The following is an 18,499-nucleotide window of genomic DNA, read 5'->3' on the forward strand; positions in this document are numbered from 1 at the left end:
TAAATAAACTACCAGTGCTTTTTCAAAGTTCTCAATGTCTCGTTTTAAATGCCAGGGCCCTCGGAAGTCTATTAATGAAGTGTGGAGCTATTTTGAGCCTTGTAAATGGTGTAAAACAGTGATTTATTTGCATGGCTAGGCCGATGCTCGAGGCACCCCCTTTGAAAACCTGTTGGCAGCATCGGCTAACTAGCGCCAGATTTCGGAGTGCAGGGGACAAGCAGACATGAGCTATGAGACATACGTTCACACTCGGTATCATGTTTCAACACACTTTAGGTCAATAGCACACCGGAATTTTCCTTTAAGGTAGGTAGTCTACACCAGTGTTTTTCAACCACTGTGCCGGGGCACACTAGTGTGCCGTGAGAGATCATCAGGTATGCCGCAGAAAATTACCCAAGAATTTATAACCACATGCTCTCATTGATTGTATGATTGCACTATTTGTGGTATGCAGACATTGTTCAATGGGAGCCCCATATCCAGTATTCACAGAATCATCACATATCCAGTTCATAACAACAATTAAATTAGATATAGTCACCTACAAATGAAACAGGGCACTTGTTTTATTGAGCAGGTCTTGCATAGAAGCCATAATAAGGCCATATCTGTGTATTATTTGAAATTTTAGGCTATGGTATGTTTATTTTTTCTTCACACAGGATGTTAGTGTGCCGTGGGACATTTTAAGTGTCAAAAGTGTGCCGTGGCACAAAAAAGGTTGAAAAACACTGGTCTACACTAGCAATTAAGTTACTCCCTTAGGCTACTGTTTGTTTAGTCCACACAGGAAGGTGCATTTGTTATTATTAACACTGCAAGATGCTCAAAATTCGTCCAGTAGGCTTCAGTGATGTTTAGCACGAAACACAGGGTAGGTAGCGATCATTTGTCGCTTATTGATGGATACTCTAGACAACGTTTTTGTTGACGAGCCATAGCCATTTTTGCACGTCTTTTCAATATATTTGGCCAACACATCAACATTACCTTCACAATTATATGTAAACTGTTGTTCATGGAACAATTTATGTCCACGATCCAGTTTTGATCGGTTTGTTCTGCTATGCAGGTCCACAATTTCCACCACCTGTGACAGTCTGAATTCTGGCAGATCGCTCAAACTTTTGGAAAACATTACACAACTCTGCTCGCTTCTCCGGTGGATAACCGGAAGTGTTTACACCTAGTTGATGTTCAAAATGGCGGCGTGAAATAGGCTTATTCCACAGACATGGTCATTTAAGATTAATGATGAAATTGGAGTGCAGCTGCCTGACCTGGTGTCCCACTTGAGCACTAAAGAACTGAATCAAATTCAATCTGAAATACAGTTAAAAATATTACCTCTTTATGATCAGCATCACCACTAATATACGGTCCACCTTCCAAGTCCGGCCTGTAGCAGTGGTATCTCAGATTTTGGGGATTTGTTGATATTCTCAGGTAAAAGAAAAAAAATGAAATTGAAACCTTGGCAAGTTGTTTGCTCTGTGGGGATTGTTATCCCTATCCTTATTGTCTTATTTTGTTATCCTTATTTTTTTAATATGAAACATTTTGTTTTAGTTAATATACTGATGTTTACATGACAACAATGTGATTGCTGCCAGGGCTGGTATCACTGTGTGTGCCAGTGCCAGACACTGAAGGACAGTTAATTTGCCCTGGCTGTAAAGGACCCATATAATGAATAGTTTTCACAACTTGTTGCTTCATGTGTATACATGTGCTATAGATTATGTCTCAGAATAACATAGTACACCCCTGCTGATGACAATGACAAGATGCCATTTTTCCCTTGTTGTGACATACACAGGCTTGTAGGCCTAAGGTCTTCAGTATAAGTATATGTATATATACTTTTTTGATCCTGCGAGGGAAATTTGGTCTCTGCATTTATCCCAATCCGTGAATTAGTGAAACACACTCAGCACACAGTAAACACACAGTGAGGTAATGCACACACTAATCCCTACGCAGTGAGCTGCCTGCTACAACAGCGGCGCTCGGGGAACAGTAAGGGGTTAGGTGCCTTGCTCAAGGGCACTTCAGCCGCTTCCTACTGGTCGGGGTTTGACAAGTCCGAAGCGCTAACCAGTAGGCCAAGGCTGCCCCAATACTGGCTAAATCTGCAGACACCTAACATGGGCAAGGAACACAAATAGAAACATAAGTGATAATATAAACTTATTTTATTACACAGAAATTTGTCTTGGTATACAATGGGTCAATCTAATGTAAAAAGTAGTAAAATGCTTGCTTACCTGGGCTAGATAACCCAGGCAACATAGGCCTATATATAGTCACAATGGACTATACACTGAATTTCTGGTAGCACGGCCCCCAGATAACCCAAGTAGGCTCAGGGGTACAGACAAAGGTGTATGCATATAATGTATGCATTGGTCAATATGGTTATTTTGCATGTGGTTGGTTGGCTGATGCAGGTCTACTGCAGTGAATAGGCTATACAACTTTGATCATTTTTATAGCCTACTACTGTATAGTTAACTTCGCCCTTGGTGCCCTAACATGTGGCCTTTGTGCCCTCCACCAAATATGCCCAACTGAAGGCCAAGTGGCATTGCCACCAGAATGGTGAAATTCCAAGCCTGGTCTCTCTCATTGGATCCAAATAACAGTAATAGCAACCTCCGAGTAGTGTTAGGGTAAGTTAAGCTATAAGCACATAGCCAATTAAACATGAAAAACTGAACGGGACACTTTTTGAAACTATTTCAGCTTGTGTAGGCCTATCAGTGCTTTCTGAACATATTGAACACACTTTTGAAAAAATACCGTGATAATACCGAAAACCGTGATAATTTAACCTCACGGTTATAGTGACCAAAATTTTCATACCGTTACATCCCTCCGTGAAAGTGAAAGTAAGACATTCGAAAGGCCAACGAAAGTTGAGGTTGCTTTTGGTAGTAGGCTACAAACACTTTCACCACAAAAACTGGTGCTCTAAATAGCGATTCTGTCGTCTTTGAAAGGTTCTCTTATTGACTCATTGAACTGCAATTTGGATTAACACCTGCTTTTACAAGGCGGAAGTATTTGGGCGCAGAATAGACGTGCGCTTTCAGGAGCAGTCTTTGTACATACCGCGGAATAAATAATTAGGCGCTCTTTACTCTTCCCCTCCCATCTTTTTACGCTAAACTCCCACTTTCCCCTGGATCCTCCCATGAATGCATATGCATAACATGACAAACGCAATCTGCCACTTTCAGCTCCCGCGACAGGCAGTTTGCGCTTTTACATCATTGCGGCCTGTTTGTACATACCTCGCAATGATTTTACATGCACATTGCGAAACAAATACGCCTGAAGTGGGTGCAAAATCGTTAGTACATCTGGCCCTGAGTGTATTGCTAGTAATGCAAACTGTTTTGATTGTTTCACCTTTCAGGTGTTGTTGGAGGATTCAGATGCAGAAATGTTTTTGGGAAATGTTGCAATATTGCACTTTTGCATTCCTATTCTAAAGTGCAAAGAATGCACTTTAATGTTTGTTTAGTTGGTGGTTCTTACAACTACCTTCAACTATCAGAACATTTGAACAACACTACAATGGAAGAAAATCTGGAATAAAGTTGATTTGGGATCAAAAGCTTCAAACATCACTCATTACGCATTACAACTCGTTGTGCTATGACTACACCAGGGTTGGAAATAACTAAATTTGTATGTTAGGAACGTCGTCCGGCACTGCCGCCCCCACTCCCACAGCAATTCAGACTTCTTTCATCTGTGGTCCCACGATGGTGGAACAATCTGTCGAACTCCATCAGTGCAGGGGCATCCCTCTCTATCTTCAAAAAACTCTTGAAGACACAACTCTTCCAAGAATACGCTTACCACACTCTTTCCTCGATCCACTCCAATTCCCTCTCTTGTCTTCTCCATCTCCTCTTCTACCACTTCTCCTCCTCCATACTTCTACTAATACGTATATGTACAGTAGGCAATGCTATCCTCTAATACTAGTTTTGATAGATACAGCGATAACTCCTAGCTATATTCTCCTCTGCAATGTAGTTAAATGTTATTCTAACGCTGTAGTTTAAAAGTTAAAATTTTAAAATGATTAAATGGTAATAGCTTACATTTTATTCTATTGAATAAATAAACTGGGCATCCCTGCCTTAGAGTACTGTATCTGTGGTGTACGTGGTAGTTTACAGGGGAATTCCAGTCCCGGATACTCCCCATTTCATAATTACATAAATACATCTTGTTATACTGTACATGTATCTGTAAATCCTTCCAAAATAGTCAAACAACTCTTTGTGAGGGGAATTTTCTACAGAGCACGGCCAGACAATATAGAAACAAGTCCAAATAATAACCCTTTGGTGTCTGCTTTGAAAAACAGACCCAGTAAAACATAGGCTGATGACTCAGGGCTTTCAAACAAAGACAAAGCAGATGGTAAGGGAGGATGTTCAGTATAAAAATGGCGATGGGACAATGTGTTAGCAAACCAGCTGTGAGATACCATCATCTATCACCATGGGCAAGGTAAAGTTCCTAAATGTAATCTTAGGGTTAAACGATCTGCTCCTTGATATACCCAAACCGCATTGTGCTCCTTTGTAAGATGTGCCAAATGTTCAATGTGTAAACAAGGCTGATTTGAATAACCCCCCAAACAAATAATAATCAAATAATTGAAAGACAAAATAAAAATATGTTGGCATATGGAACACTAACACATGAGAGTGGGGGAATATCATCATTGTTTATCTTTGCAACCTTGCTTACTGAAGATTTACTGTATAGTGGTGTGTGGCAACAGTGAAACTGTGCCAACAGTGAAATTCTTTCCCAGTCCCAGTAATTTTAAGCCACTAAATTCAAGTAGGGTACATTTTCTCTTGCTCCTACTCTTAGCATAGCAGTATTTTCCCATAGAGGTATGATCAGAGATGCTGTCTTTTTTTTGCAGATCACTCTGTACGAGGAGAGGAACTTCCAGGGTCGCTCTTATGAGTGCATGAGTGACTGCTCTGACTTTTCCTCCTACCTCAGCCGCTGCCAGTCCTGCAGGGTAGAGAGCGGCTGCTTCATGGTCTATGAGCGTTCCAGCTATACGGGCAACCAGTTCTTCATGAGGAGGGGCGAGTACTCGGACTTCATGCGTATGGGACTGGGTGACTCCATCCGCTCCTGCCGTATGATCCCTATGGTAATCTATTTTTATGATATAAATTTCATACAACAATGTTTACTGTATATATTTGATGTGATGGCTCTGAATTCCATAAGTACCGACAACCCAAGAACCTCTTCTACTTAATCCCCACACGAACGAGTATTTTGCCACTAAATTATTATTTTAGTTTTGAGAAACAGTGCAATTTTAACTCCTTCCCTCATGACCTGACTTTGTTTTCCTCCTACAACAGCACAGAGGAACCTTCAGAATGAGGATCTACGAGAGGGAGAACTTCAGCGGTCAGATGATGGAGCTGATGGACGACTGTGAGTCTATCCAGGAGCGTTTCCGCATGTCCGACTGCCAGTCCTGCAACGTGATGGAAGGCCACTGGCTCATGTATGAGCAGCCCCACTTCAGAGGCAGGATGATGTACGTGATGCCTGGCGATCACAGGAGCTTCAGGGACATGGGCATGACCATGAGAATCAGCTCTATGAGACGCATCATGGATTCTTGTTAATTGAAGAGGATGGTGGACTTAGAACTCACGTGTATGGTTATGGAAGTAATCATTTAATTCCCATGTATATTACATTAAAATAATTGGACCTACATTATCAACTTCTTCTTGATATTTTATCTAGGAATCAGCAATAATTCTGATGATTTCATCTTATTAAAGCAAGTGCAAATATAGCTGCAAGCAGCAATGCGGGGACCTAGCAGTGCGCTATAGCAGGAATAGCGTTGCCATGGCATGAGCAAGCACTCACAGCAAGTTTGATGACAATTGGATAAAGAATGGCTGAGAAATAAGCTTATTTACTTTGTTACTTCCTGTATTACAGCGCCCCCTATAGAGGCCAAATGATGCCAATTTCCTACTGTGTCATCACAATCAGATACGAAGTCCCTGTACCCAGTTTGGACTTCATACATTAAAGTGTCTCCGAGATGTTAGCCCACTTCCTGTTTTGCGTCTTCATAGCCATATTTGATTGGCTGTCATGGGCCAATAAAGTGGAATTTGAAAAATCTGACAAGTATCGTTTGTGTGGCTCGGTCTGAAGATCATCTCCACCAAGTTCCTTGAAAATCAGATGAAATTTGTGACCGCTGAAACTTTTTGTAGAGTTTGGGCTAAATCCAATAGGGCAGAGGTCCAATATGGCGGAAAGTGACGGGATAGGGGTCGATGAACTCGAGATGGTCCAAGGATTCAGACGCTACCTCAATTGTGAAAATCAGACAAAAGAGTCAAAGATCACGCGCAAGAACGCATGTCCAGCATTGAACTGGTGGTGGCGCTAGAGTGTTCAATGTATATGCATAAAAATTGCTGTGAGTGATTGGGACAGTGTCCTGACTAATGGTATCGAGTTTTGTTATGTTAACTCAGAGTCACCTAGATGTTTGTCCACTTCCTGTTTGGCGGCTTCGTCACCATATTTGATTGGCTGTCACGGGCAAATAGAAAGGAAATTGAAAAATCTGACAAGTATCATTTGTGCGGCTCGGGCAGAAGATCATCTCTACCAAGTTCCGTGAACGCTGAAACTTTTCGTAGAGTTTGGACTAAATCCAATATGGCGTAGGTCCAATATGGCGGAAAATGACGTAATAGGGGTCATTGAACTTAGGTCGGTCCAGGGATTCCAACGGTGCCTAATATGTGAAAATCGGACGCACTGTTCAATGGTCACATGCGTGAATGCAATTCAGGTTCGACCCATTTGTGGCGCTAGAGTGTTGGGCATAGAGTTCTGTAAATTGGTGAGAGTGATCATGGGACCGTGCTGAATCAATGTCCCAAATTTCATAACTTTAGACCCAGCGGTTCAATTTTTGGCCAGATTTTGACCTGTTGGTGGCGCTAGATGGCTGGGTTTAGAGGTCCGTAAATGAGTGTAAGTGGTCAGTGGAGTGTCCCAAAACTTTCTGCCAAAAAATCTGTACTTTTTAGCCAGCCGTTCTATGGGCTGCCATAGACTCCAATGGCAGATATATAATAATAATAATAGGAAGAGCTAGTAACTCAATGGGTGCCTTTGCAGCTAGGCCCCCAAATATAGCTGCAAGCAGCAATGCGGGGGCCTAGCAGTGCACTATAGCAGGAATGGCATTGCCATGGCATGAGCAAGCACTCACAACAAGTTTGATGGCAATTGGATAAAGAACGGCTGAGAAATAAGCTCATTTACTTTGTTACAACGCCCCTAGAGGCCAAATTACACCAATGTCCTTGTGCGTTCTCACAATAATTCCTGTATTACAGGGCAAAAAGCTAGTAACTCAATGGGAGCCTTCGCAGCTTCGCTGCTAGGCCCCCAAATATTGCTGCAAGCAGCAATGTGGGTGCCAAGAAGTGCCCTATAGCAGGAATGGCGTTGCCATGGCATAAGCAAGCACTCACAGCAAGAAGCCAAATTACACCAATGTCCTTGTGCATTCTCACAATCAGCTACCATGTCCCTAAACTTGGTACCATGTACCAAGTTTAGACTTCATACACCAAAGTGTTGCTGAGATGTGAGCTCACTTTCTTTATTACCGCACCCCTAGAGGCCAAACGAGACCATTTTCCTTGCATGTCCTCACAATCAGCTAATATGTCCATGTATCAAGTTTGGACTTCATACAATGAAGCCCCTATAGAGGCCACATGATGCCAATTTCCTAGTGCGTCCTCACAATCCGATACCAAGTCCCTGTACCAAGTTTGGACTTCATACATTAAAGCATAGCCGAGATGTTGGCCCACTTCCTGTTTGGTGGCTTTATCGCCATATTTGATTGGCTGTCACTGGCAAACAAAAATGAAATTAAAAGATCTGACAAGTATTGATCAGTATTTGATCTGACGGATGAAATTTGTAACTGCTGAAACTTTTCGTAGAGTTTGGACTAAATCCAATATGGCGGAAAGTAATAGGATAGGGGTCAATGAACTCTGCATTAGAGGGTGACAATTTTTCGGGACCCATGCATTCCATGGGCTGCCATAGACTCCAATGGCAGAATAATAATAATAGGAAAAGCTAGTAACTCAATGGGTGCCTTCGCTGCTTGGCCCCCAATAATAGGAAAAGCTAGTAACTCAATGGGTGCCTTCGCAGCTTCGCTGCTAGGCCCCCAATTAAAGGAGAATTCCGGTGTGATTTTGACCTAAAGTGTTTTGAAACATGACGACGCCGAGTGTGAACCTATGTCTCATAGCCCATCTCGGCTTGTCCCCTGCACTCCGAAATCTGGCGCTAGTTAGCCGATGCTACCAACAAGGCGGCTAATGCTGGTGCCTCGGGCATCGGTCTAGCCATGCAAATAAATCACTGTTTTACACCATTTACGAGGCTCAACGTATCTCCACACTTCATTGGTATACTTCCCAGGGCCCTGACATTTAAAACGAGACATTGAGAACTTTGAAAAAGCACTGGTAGTTTACTTACAAGACGATTTATACAGACAGTGTCTTCACAAAGTTTAGCGTTTGCAGCCATCTTGAATTTAGTCACGATAAGTCGAGTGACGAGCAGGAGCGAAACTACAGCTGATAAGTCACGTGAATACTCGCTTTAGTTGTGGACTGGAGTTAGTGCAAACAGTTGGCAACTAGGCTATTGCAAGGATGTCGGATGATGAAGCTACGGAGTTTTATGAAGACGAGGAGGAAACATTTGAGTTTGATGGGCGTCCTTATTTATTTGAGCCTGAATATACGGAGGAAGAGCTGTGTGAGCGCCGTGAAAGGAGAGAGATTGAGAGACAGCGTGCAGAGCAAGCAGCTGCAAGCACAGCCACAACACAGCCTCGTATCACGGGGAAATGGTGGTGTTCCTGCCGGTGCTGTGAGATAATGCCTACCGATATGGAGTGTTTTTGTTGCAAAGAGTGGGACCTTTTGCACCATCGCACTCAAGACGCACGCTGCGTGACATTAGCGCAAGGCTTTTCTTCCCTTCTGGACTTGTGGGTAGGCCTATTGGAAGCCTTTTTCCATGTCCCAAAATTAAACTGGACACGAAGACCCACGCCGGAGGGGCAAGATGGACATTTATCTACTGAGTAAGTACTCTGCACACTTGGGTTTTATTGCTTTTGATCAATCCAATAGTTGTCCAAAATGTGCACTACATACACGGTAATCCTTCTGTTTTAGTATATGGATAGGTGTCTCGACATCGACTTGCAAAACAACAAGCCACTGCTTTCAAGTTGACTCGTGTAGAGGTAGCCTGTGAAAACTTTCTGGAACATAGCTTCTCATCTCCTTGCCGCAACCTGGAAAAGCACAAGCGTGAACCATTCTGTCTTCTCTTCCTTTTCTCTTATCCTTCGTAATGCCATCTGAAGCTGCAGTCAGTAGGCTATGTAGTATGTATGCACACATGGCCACTCCTTCACGTGTAGCCTACAGCACGTCTTCCGTCAACAACATTAGCAGGGCTTAAATTTCACTGCGGGATTGCGGGTATTGCGCATAATTTGTTCAAATCCCGCAACTCTAGCCATCATAATGCGAGAAATTCCCGCATACACTTTACAGCCTGTTTGATGACAGGCGTGAATCTGTGGTGTGAATGCGGGGCTATTGACCAGACAGATCAACTAGCCTACTGAGTTGAATTGAACATAGACGCGGACACACACTAACACACCCACACACACACAGAACCACTTTGCGCTTGCCGCGCCCTCCCCTCCCCATGTTCTCACTCACTCCGCTACGACCGCGAAGACGTTCACTGAAAGTTTCGTTCAGCGGTTGATACGACCTTTACATCATGCAAACATGTATCGCTGGCTAAAACGTAAGCCTACTGGCATATGTGAAGTTTCACCCGATAAGAGAAAAGCATGTGAATCCGATTCCAACAGCGCAAACAGCAGTGCGAGGCATGCAGTTGGCAATCCGCAGGATCCCACAGGTAGCGACAATGTTACACAGGGGAAACAGCCCAAAGACAAGTTCCAGCCTAACTGGCTATCCTTGGCTCGATTTTCACGACGGTGTAATGAGCTGTTCAGTTTGCAAAATGTATGGCCATGTGCCTTTTACCAGCAGATGTTACAAAACATCAACTTTAAGTCGCCACGCAGATGGTGTATCTCATACAGCCGCAGTGAAAAGAAAGCGTGAGGCTGATTCGGCTAAGAACGCGATGGCTAACGCAATTGAAGTCGCGCAGCTTTAGTCTGAGGAGGAAACGAAAGGCCTTCTAAAAACTGCCTACTTTGTTGCAGAAAACGAATTGGCCAATTCAAAATTTAGCCCCCTAGTTAAATTCATTAAGGAGATGGAGAGTCCTAGTTTCAAACAACTGAACCCAGATAATTATGGAAGTTATGTGAATGATATGGCCTTATCAGAAATGCACCAAGTGATTGCAAATACACTTGTGGAAGACATTGACAAGGCTGTGCTGAAAAGTCCTGTGTTTTCCTTGATCTTAGATGAGTCCACTGATATAAGTAATATGAAGCGACTCATCACATATGTCAGGTACATAGATGATAACCTGAAGGTTAAAACAGCACTGTTCAGGAATTCTGAAGTTGTGGATGGAAGAGCAGACACAATTTTTGAGGATGTGAAGCAGTTACTGAGAGAAAAGAATTTGGATGGTAGAAAACTTGCAGCCGTTTGTACTGATGGTGCTGCTGTAATAACAGGATGCCGCCAAGGAGTTGTTAAAAAACTCAGAGAGGAATTCAACTCAGATTTGATAGGGGTACATTGCACAGCTCACCGTCTTGCTCTTGCGGCTAGTGACGCAGCCAGATCTGTAGAAAAGGTGAAAAAGTTTCAGGCAGATTTGAAGTCAATTTTTGTATTTTTCAGCAATTCTGCTGTCAGGAGCAACAAGTTGCATGAATTGCAGAAACAGTTAGAAGAGCCACAACTGAAGTTTACCCAGCCACACACAGTCAGGTGGCTATCAATCCACAATGCTGTGTCGGTGGTGTGTAGATCACTGAAAGCCCTAAGAGATGTCCTGGAGCACATGGCTGCCTCCAACACTCAGGACTCTGACAAAGCCAAAGGTCTACTGATCGCTGTCAGACAGTTCAACTTTGTGGCTCTCTGTCACATGATGAAAGATGTCCTTGTGCATGTGGTCATTCTCTCTAAACATTTTCAAAGAGATGATCTGGACTTCTCCACAGTCCAACCAATGGTTGAAGGTACCAAGGAGGCCCTTAGAGAAATTATTGTCCACCCTGGTCCAGCAGAGCAGGAATTCTTCAGGTCTCTTGAAGGCAATAAGTTTAAAGGAGACAAGCTTTTTGACTTCCACACTCAAAAGCCAGCCTTTGATAACATGAAGAGCAGATATGTTGGATCACTGATAGATAAAATTGACAGAAGATTCCCTGCTGAAACAATGGATATTTTTTCATGGTTCACTGTTTTGGAACCAAAAAAAGCCATAGTGGCAAAACGGTCCTCTGAGAATTTCTCTCTTTATGGTGCAGAGAAAGTTGAAAACCTGCTAGCACACTTCTCGAGTGATGTGAGTGCAGATGAAGCCCGGTCAGAGTTTGCCATGCTTAAACATATCATGGTTTCCAGCGAGTCATATGCTTCATTTTCTTTTCAGCAGTTTGCAGAGTCTGTGTTGCGTGAACATGGCGGTGTTTTCAGTGAAATGGAAAAACTCATCAAGACAGCTATGGTCATACCAGTTGCCAGTGTCTCATGTGAACGAGGGTTCAGCACACAAAACAGAATTAAGACGAAGTACAGAAATTCACTAAGTAACACAAACCTCAACAACCTAATGGTCATTTCTGAGCTTGGCCCTCCCCGTGAGCAGTTTGATTTCAACAGAGCTGTTATCAAGTGGAAAGAGATGAAGCAAAGAAGACAGAGGACAGGGAGAGACTAGCAGAGCATAGAGGCAACAGGAGAGACTAGCAGAGCATAGAGGCAACAGGAAAATAGAAGGAAACAAGAAGCTGAAGGAGACATGCATATTGAAGAGAAGGAGAGACAATAAATCACAGCAATTGTAACTTAAGAGAATCAGCAGACTTTTATGTTATGTTATGTAAACAAGATGAAAACTAAGTTCATAGCCTACATTCATTGAGTTCTAAGAATAGATTTTTTTCTTTCAAATTTATTTTAGATGAACAGAGAAGCTTGAGGACAGTGACAGAGGAGATGGAGAAAGTACCACAGCAATCTGCAATGGATGTTATGTAGGATGTTGTTAAATAGCCTACACACGATTAAAAGTTCATGAATTCTAAGGGCAGTTTGGTTCTTTTCTTTTTTCAAATGAAAAGGTAAGACACATGAGAGAAAGTAAAAAAAAATAGTGTATAAAGACAAAAGAGAATATGAACACTCAAACAGCTCAGAGACCTAGAGAACTGTAGTAGTACAGAGAATCCTTAAATTGGTGTGGGTGCCCAAAGAAAAGACCTGATAAAGGCAACCCCCCCCCCCTTCCCCCCCAAATTCTGTAAATCCCCCCTACATGAAGAACCTAAGGGGGGAATTCCCCCCCATTTTGAAAAATGAAATTTAAGCCCTGATTAGGCTATGCAAGATTCACGTCACTGAGTAGTAAAACATTTATGCCATTTGTTGTAAGGTGCTCTTCGTTGTCATGTACATCGTCAATACATATGTTAAGCAGCAACTGGAATCCATGCATTTCCACGGGATTATTTTTGCAATCTGATCCCTTATCCTGTTCATTCGTGCTCGTCGCTCGACTTATCGTGACTAAATTCAAGATGGCTGCAAACGCTAAACTTCGTGAAGACACTGTCTGTATAAATCGTCTTGTAAGTAAACTACCAGTGCTTTTTCAAAGTTCTCAATGTCTCGTTTTAAATGTCAGGGCCCTGGGAAGTATACCAATGAAGTGTGGAGATACGTTGAGCCTCGTAAATGGTGTAAAACAGTGATTTATTTGCATGGCTAGACCGATGCCCGAGGCACCAGCATTAGGCACAGCGCCTTGTTGGTAGCATCGGCTAACTAGCGCCAGATTTCGGAGTGCAGGGGACAAGCCGAGATGGGCTATGAGACATAGGTTCACACTCGGCGTCATGTTTCAAAACACTTTAGGTCAAAATCACACCGGAATTCTCCTTTAAATGAAAAGGCAGCTAAATAATTGATAGCTGTGACAAAATAAATCTGTCATGAGGGAATAATGGTCACGAATGACATGTTGAAAATAAACATGAAAGGTCCTCAGATTTAGAGAAGTTCACTGGAGATTATTTAGTCACCAATACAACATACACAGTAGGGGTGTCACGATTCTCCAAATCCTCGATTTGATTTAATTTTTGATTTTAAAGTCACAATTTCAATTTTCTATTTTTTTAAATTATTTACTTATTTGTTAATATTTTTTTATTTAATTAATGCACTGTAACAAGATTCTGTGGTTTTCACAGCATCACTACTGTGTATCGAAACACCTCCGTTTATCACCCATTTCGTCCGAAAATTCTAAAACAACAATGTTTTTTAATACTTCAAAATAACATTTGATAAATTAACCTTACATTTTTCAGTAGCCATAGGTGTGTAGAACAAAATCTGCTTTGGTTCTTACCAAAAGACCAGAATTGCTTTGGGCTTTTACTGCCTAAAATTGTTTACTGCGCCCGGAGGTTAGTGCTGGCCTGGTCTGACCCGTCTACTTTCACCCTTTCAACGCCACATGAACGGTTAGACTGAGAATTCTCGTCGCTACCTCAAAATTCCACTGGAGCTTCAAGCGGATTTGTACACGCAGCCTTACAAGACTGTTTATAGCTCTTCGAGTCACGGTAATATGTCATTTTTGGTACATAGCTAATTTAGATACACTTATGGTGTGGGTGCTTGCGTTTCTTTAGGAATCCGCCATCTTGGTTTGTATAGAAATGAATAGTAAGTGACACATACACGTAAGACGACAGAAACACAGGGCTGGTGGTAATAGGGGGCGATCCGATATATCTAAGAAATATTTATTGTAATTGTGAATAGAGTATGTTGCTGTAGTTTCGCTATGAATTATGGTCAAAATGCCTTTCTTATGTTGTTTATTTTTTTGTCTTTGGTTATTTCCAGTAATGTTTTTGGGTTTTTTTAATTCTGAAACCACTTTTTTTTTTCATACCGTTCCTTCTGCGAGCTACTAAACAGAACAGACAAAAACATAGATGTGAGCATAGCGAAATGGTATAACACTGAATGATAATTTGATTGTCATAGCACACTCCAAGGTTAGTGTTTACAGAATTTTACACTGTTATGCATTTTATGCCTTAAAGTATTTTTGGACTCTTTCTAGAACTTCACTTGCAAAGCTGAGTAACCTAGTGTAAGTTAGTGTTAACTGATGTGAATGAATGAACCTCAAAATATTTCCACAACCATGATTTCAAAGAAGTAGGAAGGGGTTCGAGTTCGGTTGATGTGTTTTTTAAGTGGCTGCATCTTAAAATCTGAGATCACGTTCACGTGCCACACTTCCACACGAATTGGTGTTTTTTTCCCCTTCTTGCCATGCATGCTGGACATTGGGAGTGTGGCTGCATCGTCGATTCTACAATTGATTTCGAGATTGTGTTCAAAAGTTCAAGATTGTGACGTCATTTTGATCAATTTTTTACTTAAAACCGAGATTGTGACCGCTAATACACAGACCTTCAGGCCTGTTGAAAAGATTGTGATGAGTTAAACTGGAGAAGGTTGTTTAAATAAAATCCATTAGTAAAATAATGGCCACCACAGTCGTGATGGGCATGCGTATGCCAAATCCAGACTTACAACAAAAATCTGCAATTGTATCAATTAAATAATGGTAATGATATAACTTACATGGGGCACTAATCTAAATGTCGGGCAAAGTGCAAAGTCCAAAGCTAATTTAATAATGAGGAAATATGTATTTGTTTATTTATTCAAATGCCCCAAGCAAGATCCTAAGCATAAATATCAGTGGGTCAACTCAACGCTCCCACACGGCACATGATAACTCTGGGGCCGATGTGCAAAGATAGAGTTTTTTTCGGAAACCTATGTCGCTAACAAGCGTAGTCTGAAAATACAGAGAAAAGCACAGTTCTTATAAAGCATGTCAAAACTTACATCTCCATCTGTGGTATGAGAATTATTGAATGATCACATCACCCAACTTGTCAACATCAATCAGAAGGTTAAGTTCGACAACAGTTAATAAAATAAAAAGTCACAAAACAAGCTACTATCATTAGTAGTAAATAATTAATGCACTTCAAACAGGTCCGTTGTGTAGTCTAATGACCTCCTGAACCTCTCAGTCCTGTAGCTCATGGAAAGGAGCTGGTCACTGCGGCTGCTTTGCTGGGCAACCACAGTGTCATGCAGCGGGTGGCTCCTCTTACTGAGGATGGATTTCATCATTCTCCTCATTCTTTCCTCCACCAAATATCCTACAGAGTCAACCCTACTCCCCAACGCTGACACACATTTCCTGACCAGTTTGTCAAGTCGGTTAGCCTCCCTGGATGTCATACAGCTGCCCCAGCACACCACAGCAAAGAACACTGCACTGGCCACAACCGACTGATAGAAAAGGTACAGCATCTCATTACATTTACATATCTCATTTAGCTTCCTGAGAAAAAAGAGCCTGCTCTGACCTTTCCTGTATGCTGCATTTACATGCACTGACCAGTCCAGTTTATGGTCCAGGTGAACTCCCAGATATTTGTACGTCTGGACCACCTCAATGCCCTCCCCCTCAATTACCACGGGTAAATGATGCGCCTTATGCCTCCCAAAGTCCACTATAATCTCCTTTTCATTGTTAAAATCCAGTGCTAAGGTTGTGGGTAGTCAGACGTCAGCTGTGAAAGCATTCCTGAGAAATATCAGTCAATTTTTAACGGACAATAGACTCAAGTTTACTCAGTTTACATTCTATTGGTTTCTATGGACAGTATGATGTTTTCTCCAAGGATGTCCAAATATTTTAATGACTCTACCTACCCCTTTATATGCAGCTGATTATCAGTGCCAGAGGAAGCAAACTAGGCCTAGAGCATCACCTGGCCACATGCTTCACTTTAAACATGGTGCACCTTTCAGGATATTCTTCGTTCTTCCTCATCCAAGGTCAAGTATGATTTTCAAATATCTGTACTTTATTTGACTATTAATATTTTTGGAAACTTGTGACTTTTACTCCATTACATTTAAAAGGCAAATACTGTACTTTTGACTACGCAACATTTGAAATATGAGCATGATGTACCCGTTACTTTTAAGCACATTTGAAGTGATTCTTTAAATACAATAATGCAATAGACCATATTGAAGTTATTTTTTTTAATAGTTGAGTGCAGAGCAGATTCTTCATCAGAATATCCTCCATGATCATGGTGAATTTGGAATTAAATTAGACAATCACCTGACATTCACCACATAGCTAGATCTTTACATCATTAAATGGTAAATAAACTTCTCATAATTGAGTTATCCTGTTTTGTATTCGAAGATAAACATGTTTTAGATTTTTGAACAGAGAATGAATAACAATTTAAAATGAATTGTTACATCCTTTTTAACAGTTGCAAATGTGTGAAAGTAGGCAAAATGTTGATGCTGGATGCAAGGAACTAAAGGTCTGTTTAAGTCCATGCAAGGAACTAAAGTTCTGTTTAAGTTCTTGTGACCAACCAACGGATGTACATCCTATTGTTGACAAAATAAACATTACATTACAACACATTACAAAGGACAAATACTTATGTACTTCAACTCAAGTAAAATTTTGACATAGTAACTTTCACTTGTATTTAGAGTAATATTTGACAAGGTGTATCTATACTTTGACTTAGTTCGTTTTTTTTTTTATTTATTAAGAATTGTGTCCTTTGTCTACCTTTGATGGTGACATGCAAGAGAGGAACCTTTTAGTAGATTGACGGGGTCAAATTCAGATGTACCTGTTAAAATATACACTAAGTGAATATTTATGTTTCATACTTTCAGTCTAAGCTTGACAATTTCTATTTTATCCATATTACTATTAGATTAAAGTAGATACTAAAATTTGCTTTCAGGGCACAGAATTTTCTATGCTTTCAGGCAATGCAGAGAACAATATGTAAATGGATCATCTAGTCACTAACATCAAATAATAACCCTTTACAGTATAGTGCGCTCTGACAAAGAACACGCCCCTCTGATACTGTATGCTGTTGAGTCAGGGCTTTAGTACAATGGTGCCACAGATGGTTTGGGTTCTTAGTTGGGTATAAAAGTGGCAGCTGGTGTTACAGGTTTCACTGCAGGTGTGCGACAGGACTTAAAACATCATCATGGGAAGGGTATGGGATGGAATCATTACCGTATTTTCACATCAGCCATGTATCTCACTGATCGATCGAGATACTGTAATCTTGTTGTGGTATTTTAAAGTGGGAAACATCACTCTCTGTAGCAATTTCAGTATGTCACAGTGTGGATTCAATTAACTGGAATTTACTTTGTTATATGTATTTTCAGATCGTGTTCTACGAGGAGAGGAACTTCCAGGGCCGCTCCTATGAGTGCATGAGCGACTGCTCTGACATGTCCTCCTACCTCAGTCGCTGCAATTCCATCAGGGTGGAGAGCGGCTGCTTCATGATCTACGACCGTCCCAACTTCATGGGCAACCAGTTCTTCATGAGGAGGGGCGAGTATCCCGACAATCAGAGGCTGATGGGTATGGGAATGATGAGTGACTTCATCCGCTCCTGCCGAATGATTCCCCAAGTGAGTATATTGTACTAAGAGGGGGGAACTCCTAGCTTCACAAAGGTCTCTAGAATAAATCTAAACCAACACATACAACTCTGAATGCCCTATGTGCCGCACACTGGATATATTGTTCACAGTCATTATATTTCAGCCTTCCAGAAACAAACATGCTTTGTCATCTTGAGCGTGTCAAAACTGTCATGGGATGATACTCTGAATAACTGAATTCTGGACTCTCTCAAAACAGCATAGAGGACAGTTCAGAATGAGAATCTACGAGAGGGAGAACTTCGGTGGTCAGATGTCTGAGCTGATGGAGGATTGTGACTCCATCATGGACCGCTTCCGCATGTCTGACTGCCAGTCCTGCAATGTTATGGATGGCCACTGGCTCATGTATGAGCAGCCCCACTTCAGAGGCAGAATGATGTACATGATGCCTGGAGAGCACAGAAGCTTCAGGGACATGGGCTCTAGCATGAGAATCAGCTCCATCAGACGTATCATGGATTCTTGTTAAACTGAATATCAGATGTTTATCTACCTGAGCCGTTTGTACAAAATAAACT

General features: G+C 41.6%; 3 protein-coding genes across 5 annotated transcripts in view; 2 read left to right on the top strand and 1 right to left on the bottom strand.

Annotated features, from left to right (window-relative positions):
* LOC121700683 (gamma-crystallin M2-like) overlaps positions 1–18,499 on the bottom strand; it is a 222,207-nt gene that overhangs the window by 34,409 nt on the left and 169,299 nt on the right. The gene's annotated exons all lie outside the window — the stretch shown is intronic.
* On the top strand, positions 4,514–5,747 carry LOC121700699 (gamma-crystallin M3-like). The gene is made up of 3 exons (XM_042083865.1): positions 4,514–4,539; positions 4,967–5,206; positions 5,427–5,747. Exons 1-3 carry the CDS (start codon positions 4,531–4,533, stop codon positions 5,697–5,699), a joined length of 522 nt encoding a protein of 173 aa, XP_041939799.1. The 5' UTR covers positions 4,514–4,530; the 3' UTR covers positions 5,700–5,747.
* LOC121700633 (gamma-crystallin M3-like) lies at positions 17,485–18,450 on the top strand. Of its 2 annotated transcripts, XM_042083749.1 has the most exons (3): positions 17,485–17,515; positions 17,694–17,945; positions 18,178–18,450. In XM_042083749.1, exons 1-3 carry the CDS (start codon positions 17,507–17,509, stop codon positions 18,448–18,450), a joined length of 534 nt encoding a protein of 177 aa, XP_041939683.1. In that variant the 5' UTR covers positions 17,485–17,506. The 2 variants fall into 2 exon arrangements, with proteins under 2 accessions (XP_041939683.1, XP_041939675.1); XM_042083741.1 differs by lacking the exon at positions 17,485–17,515 and having other exon boundaries at positions 17,682–17,945.

This window comes from Alosa sapidissima, chromosome 2 (assembly GCF_018492685.1).
Source record: "Alosa sapidissima isolate fAloSap1 chromosome 2, fAloSap1.pri, whole genome shotgun sequence".
Lineage (NCBI taxonomy): Eukaryota > Metazoa > Chordata > Actinopteri > Clupeiformes > Clupeidae > Alosa > Alosa sapidissima.

Excerpts from the sequence above, each read along its gene's own strand:
- LOC121700699 (XM_042083865.1), top strand. Across the intron at positions 5,207-5,426 it reads CCTGCCGTATGATCCCTATG|CACAGAGGAACCTTCAGAAT; the intron begins GTAATCTATTTT and ends CTCCTACAACAG.
- LOC121700633 (XM_042083741.1), top strand. The coding sequence starts at position 17,682 with ATGTATTTTCAGATCGTGTTCTACGAGGAGAGGAACTTCCAGGGCCGC. Across the intron at positions 17,946-18,177 it reads CCTGCCGAATGATTCCCCAA|CATAGAGGACAGTTCAGAAT; the intron begins GTGAGTATATTG and ends CTCTCAAAACAG.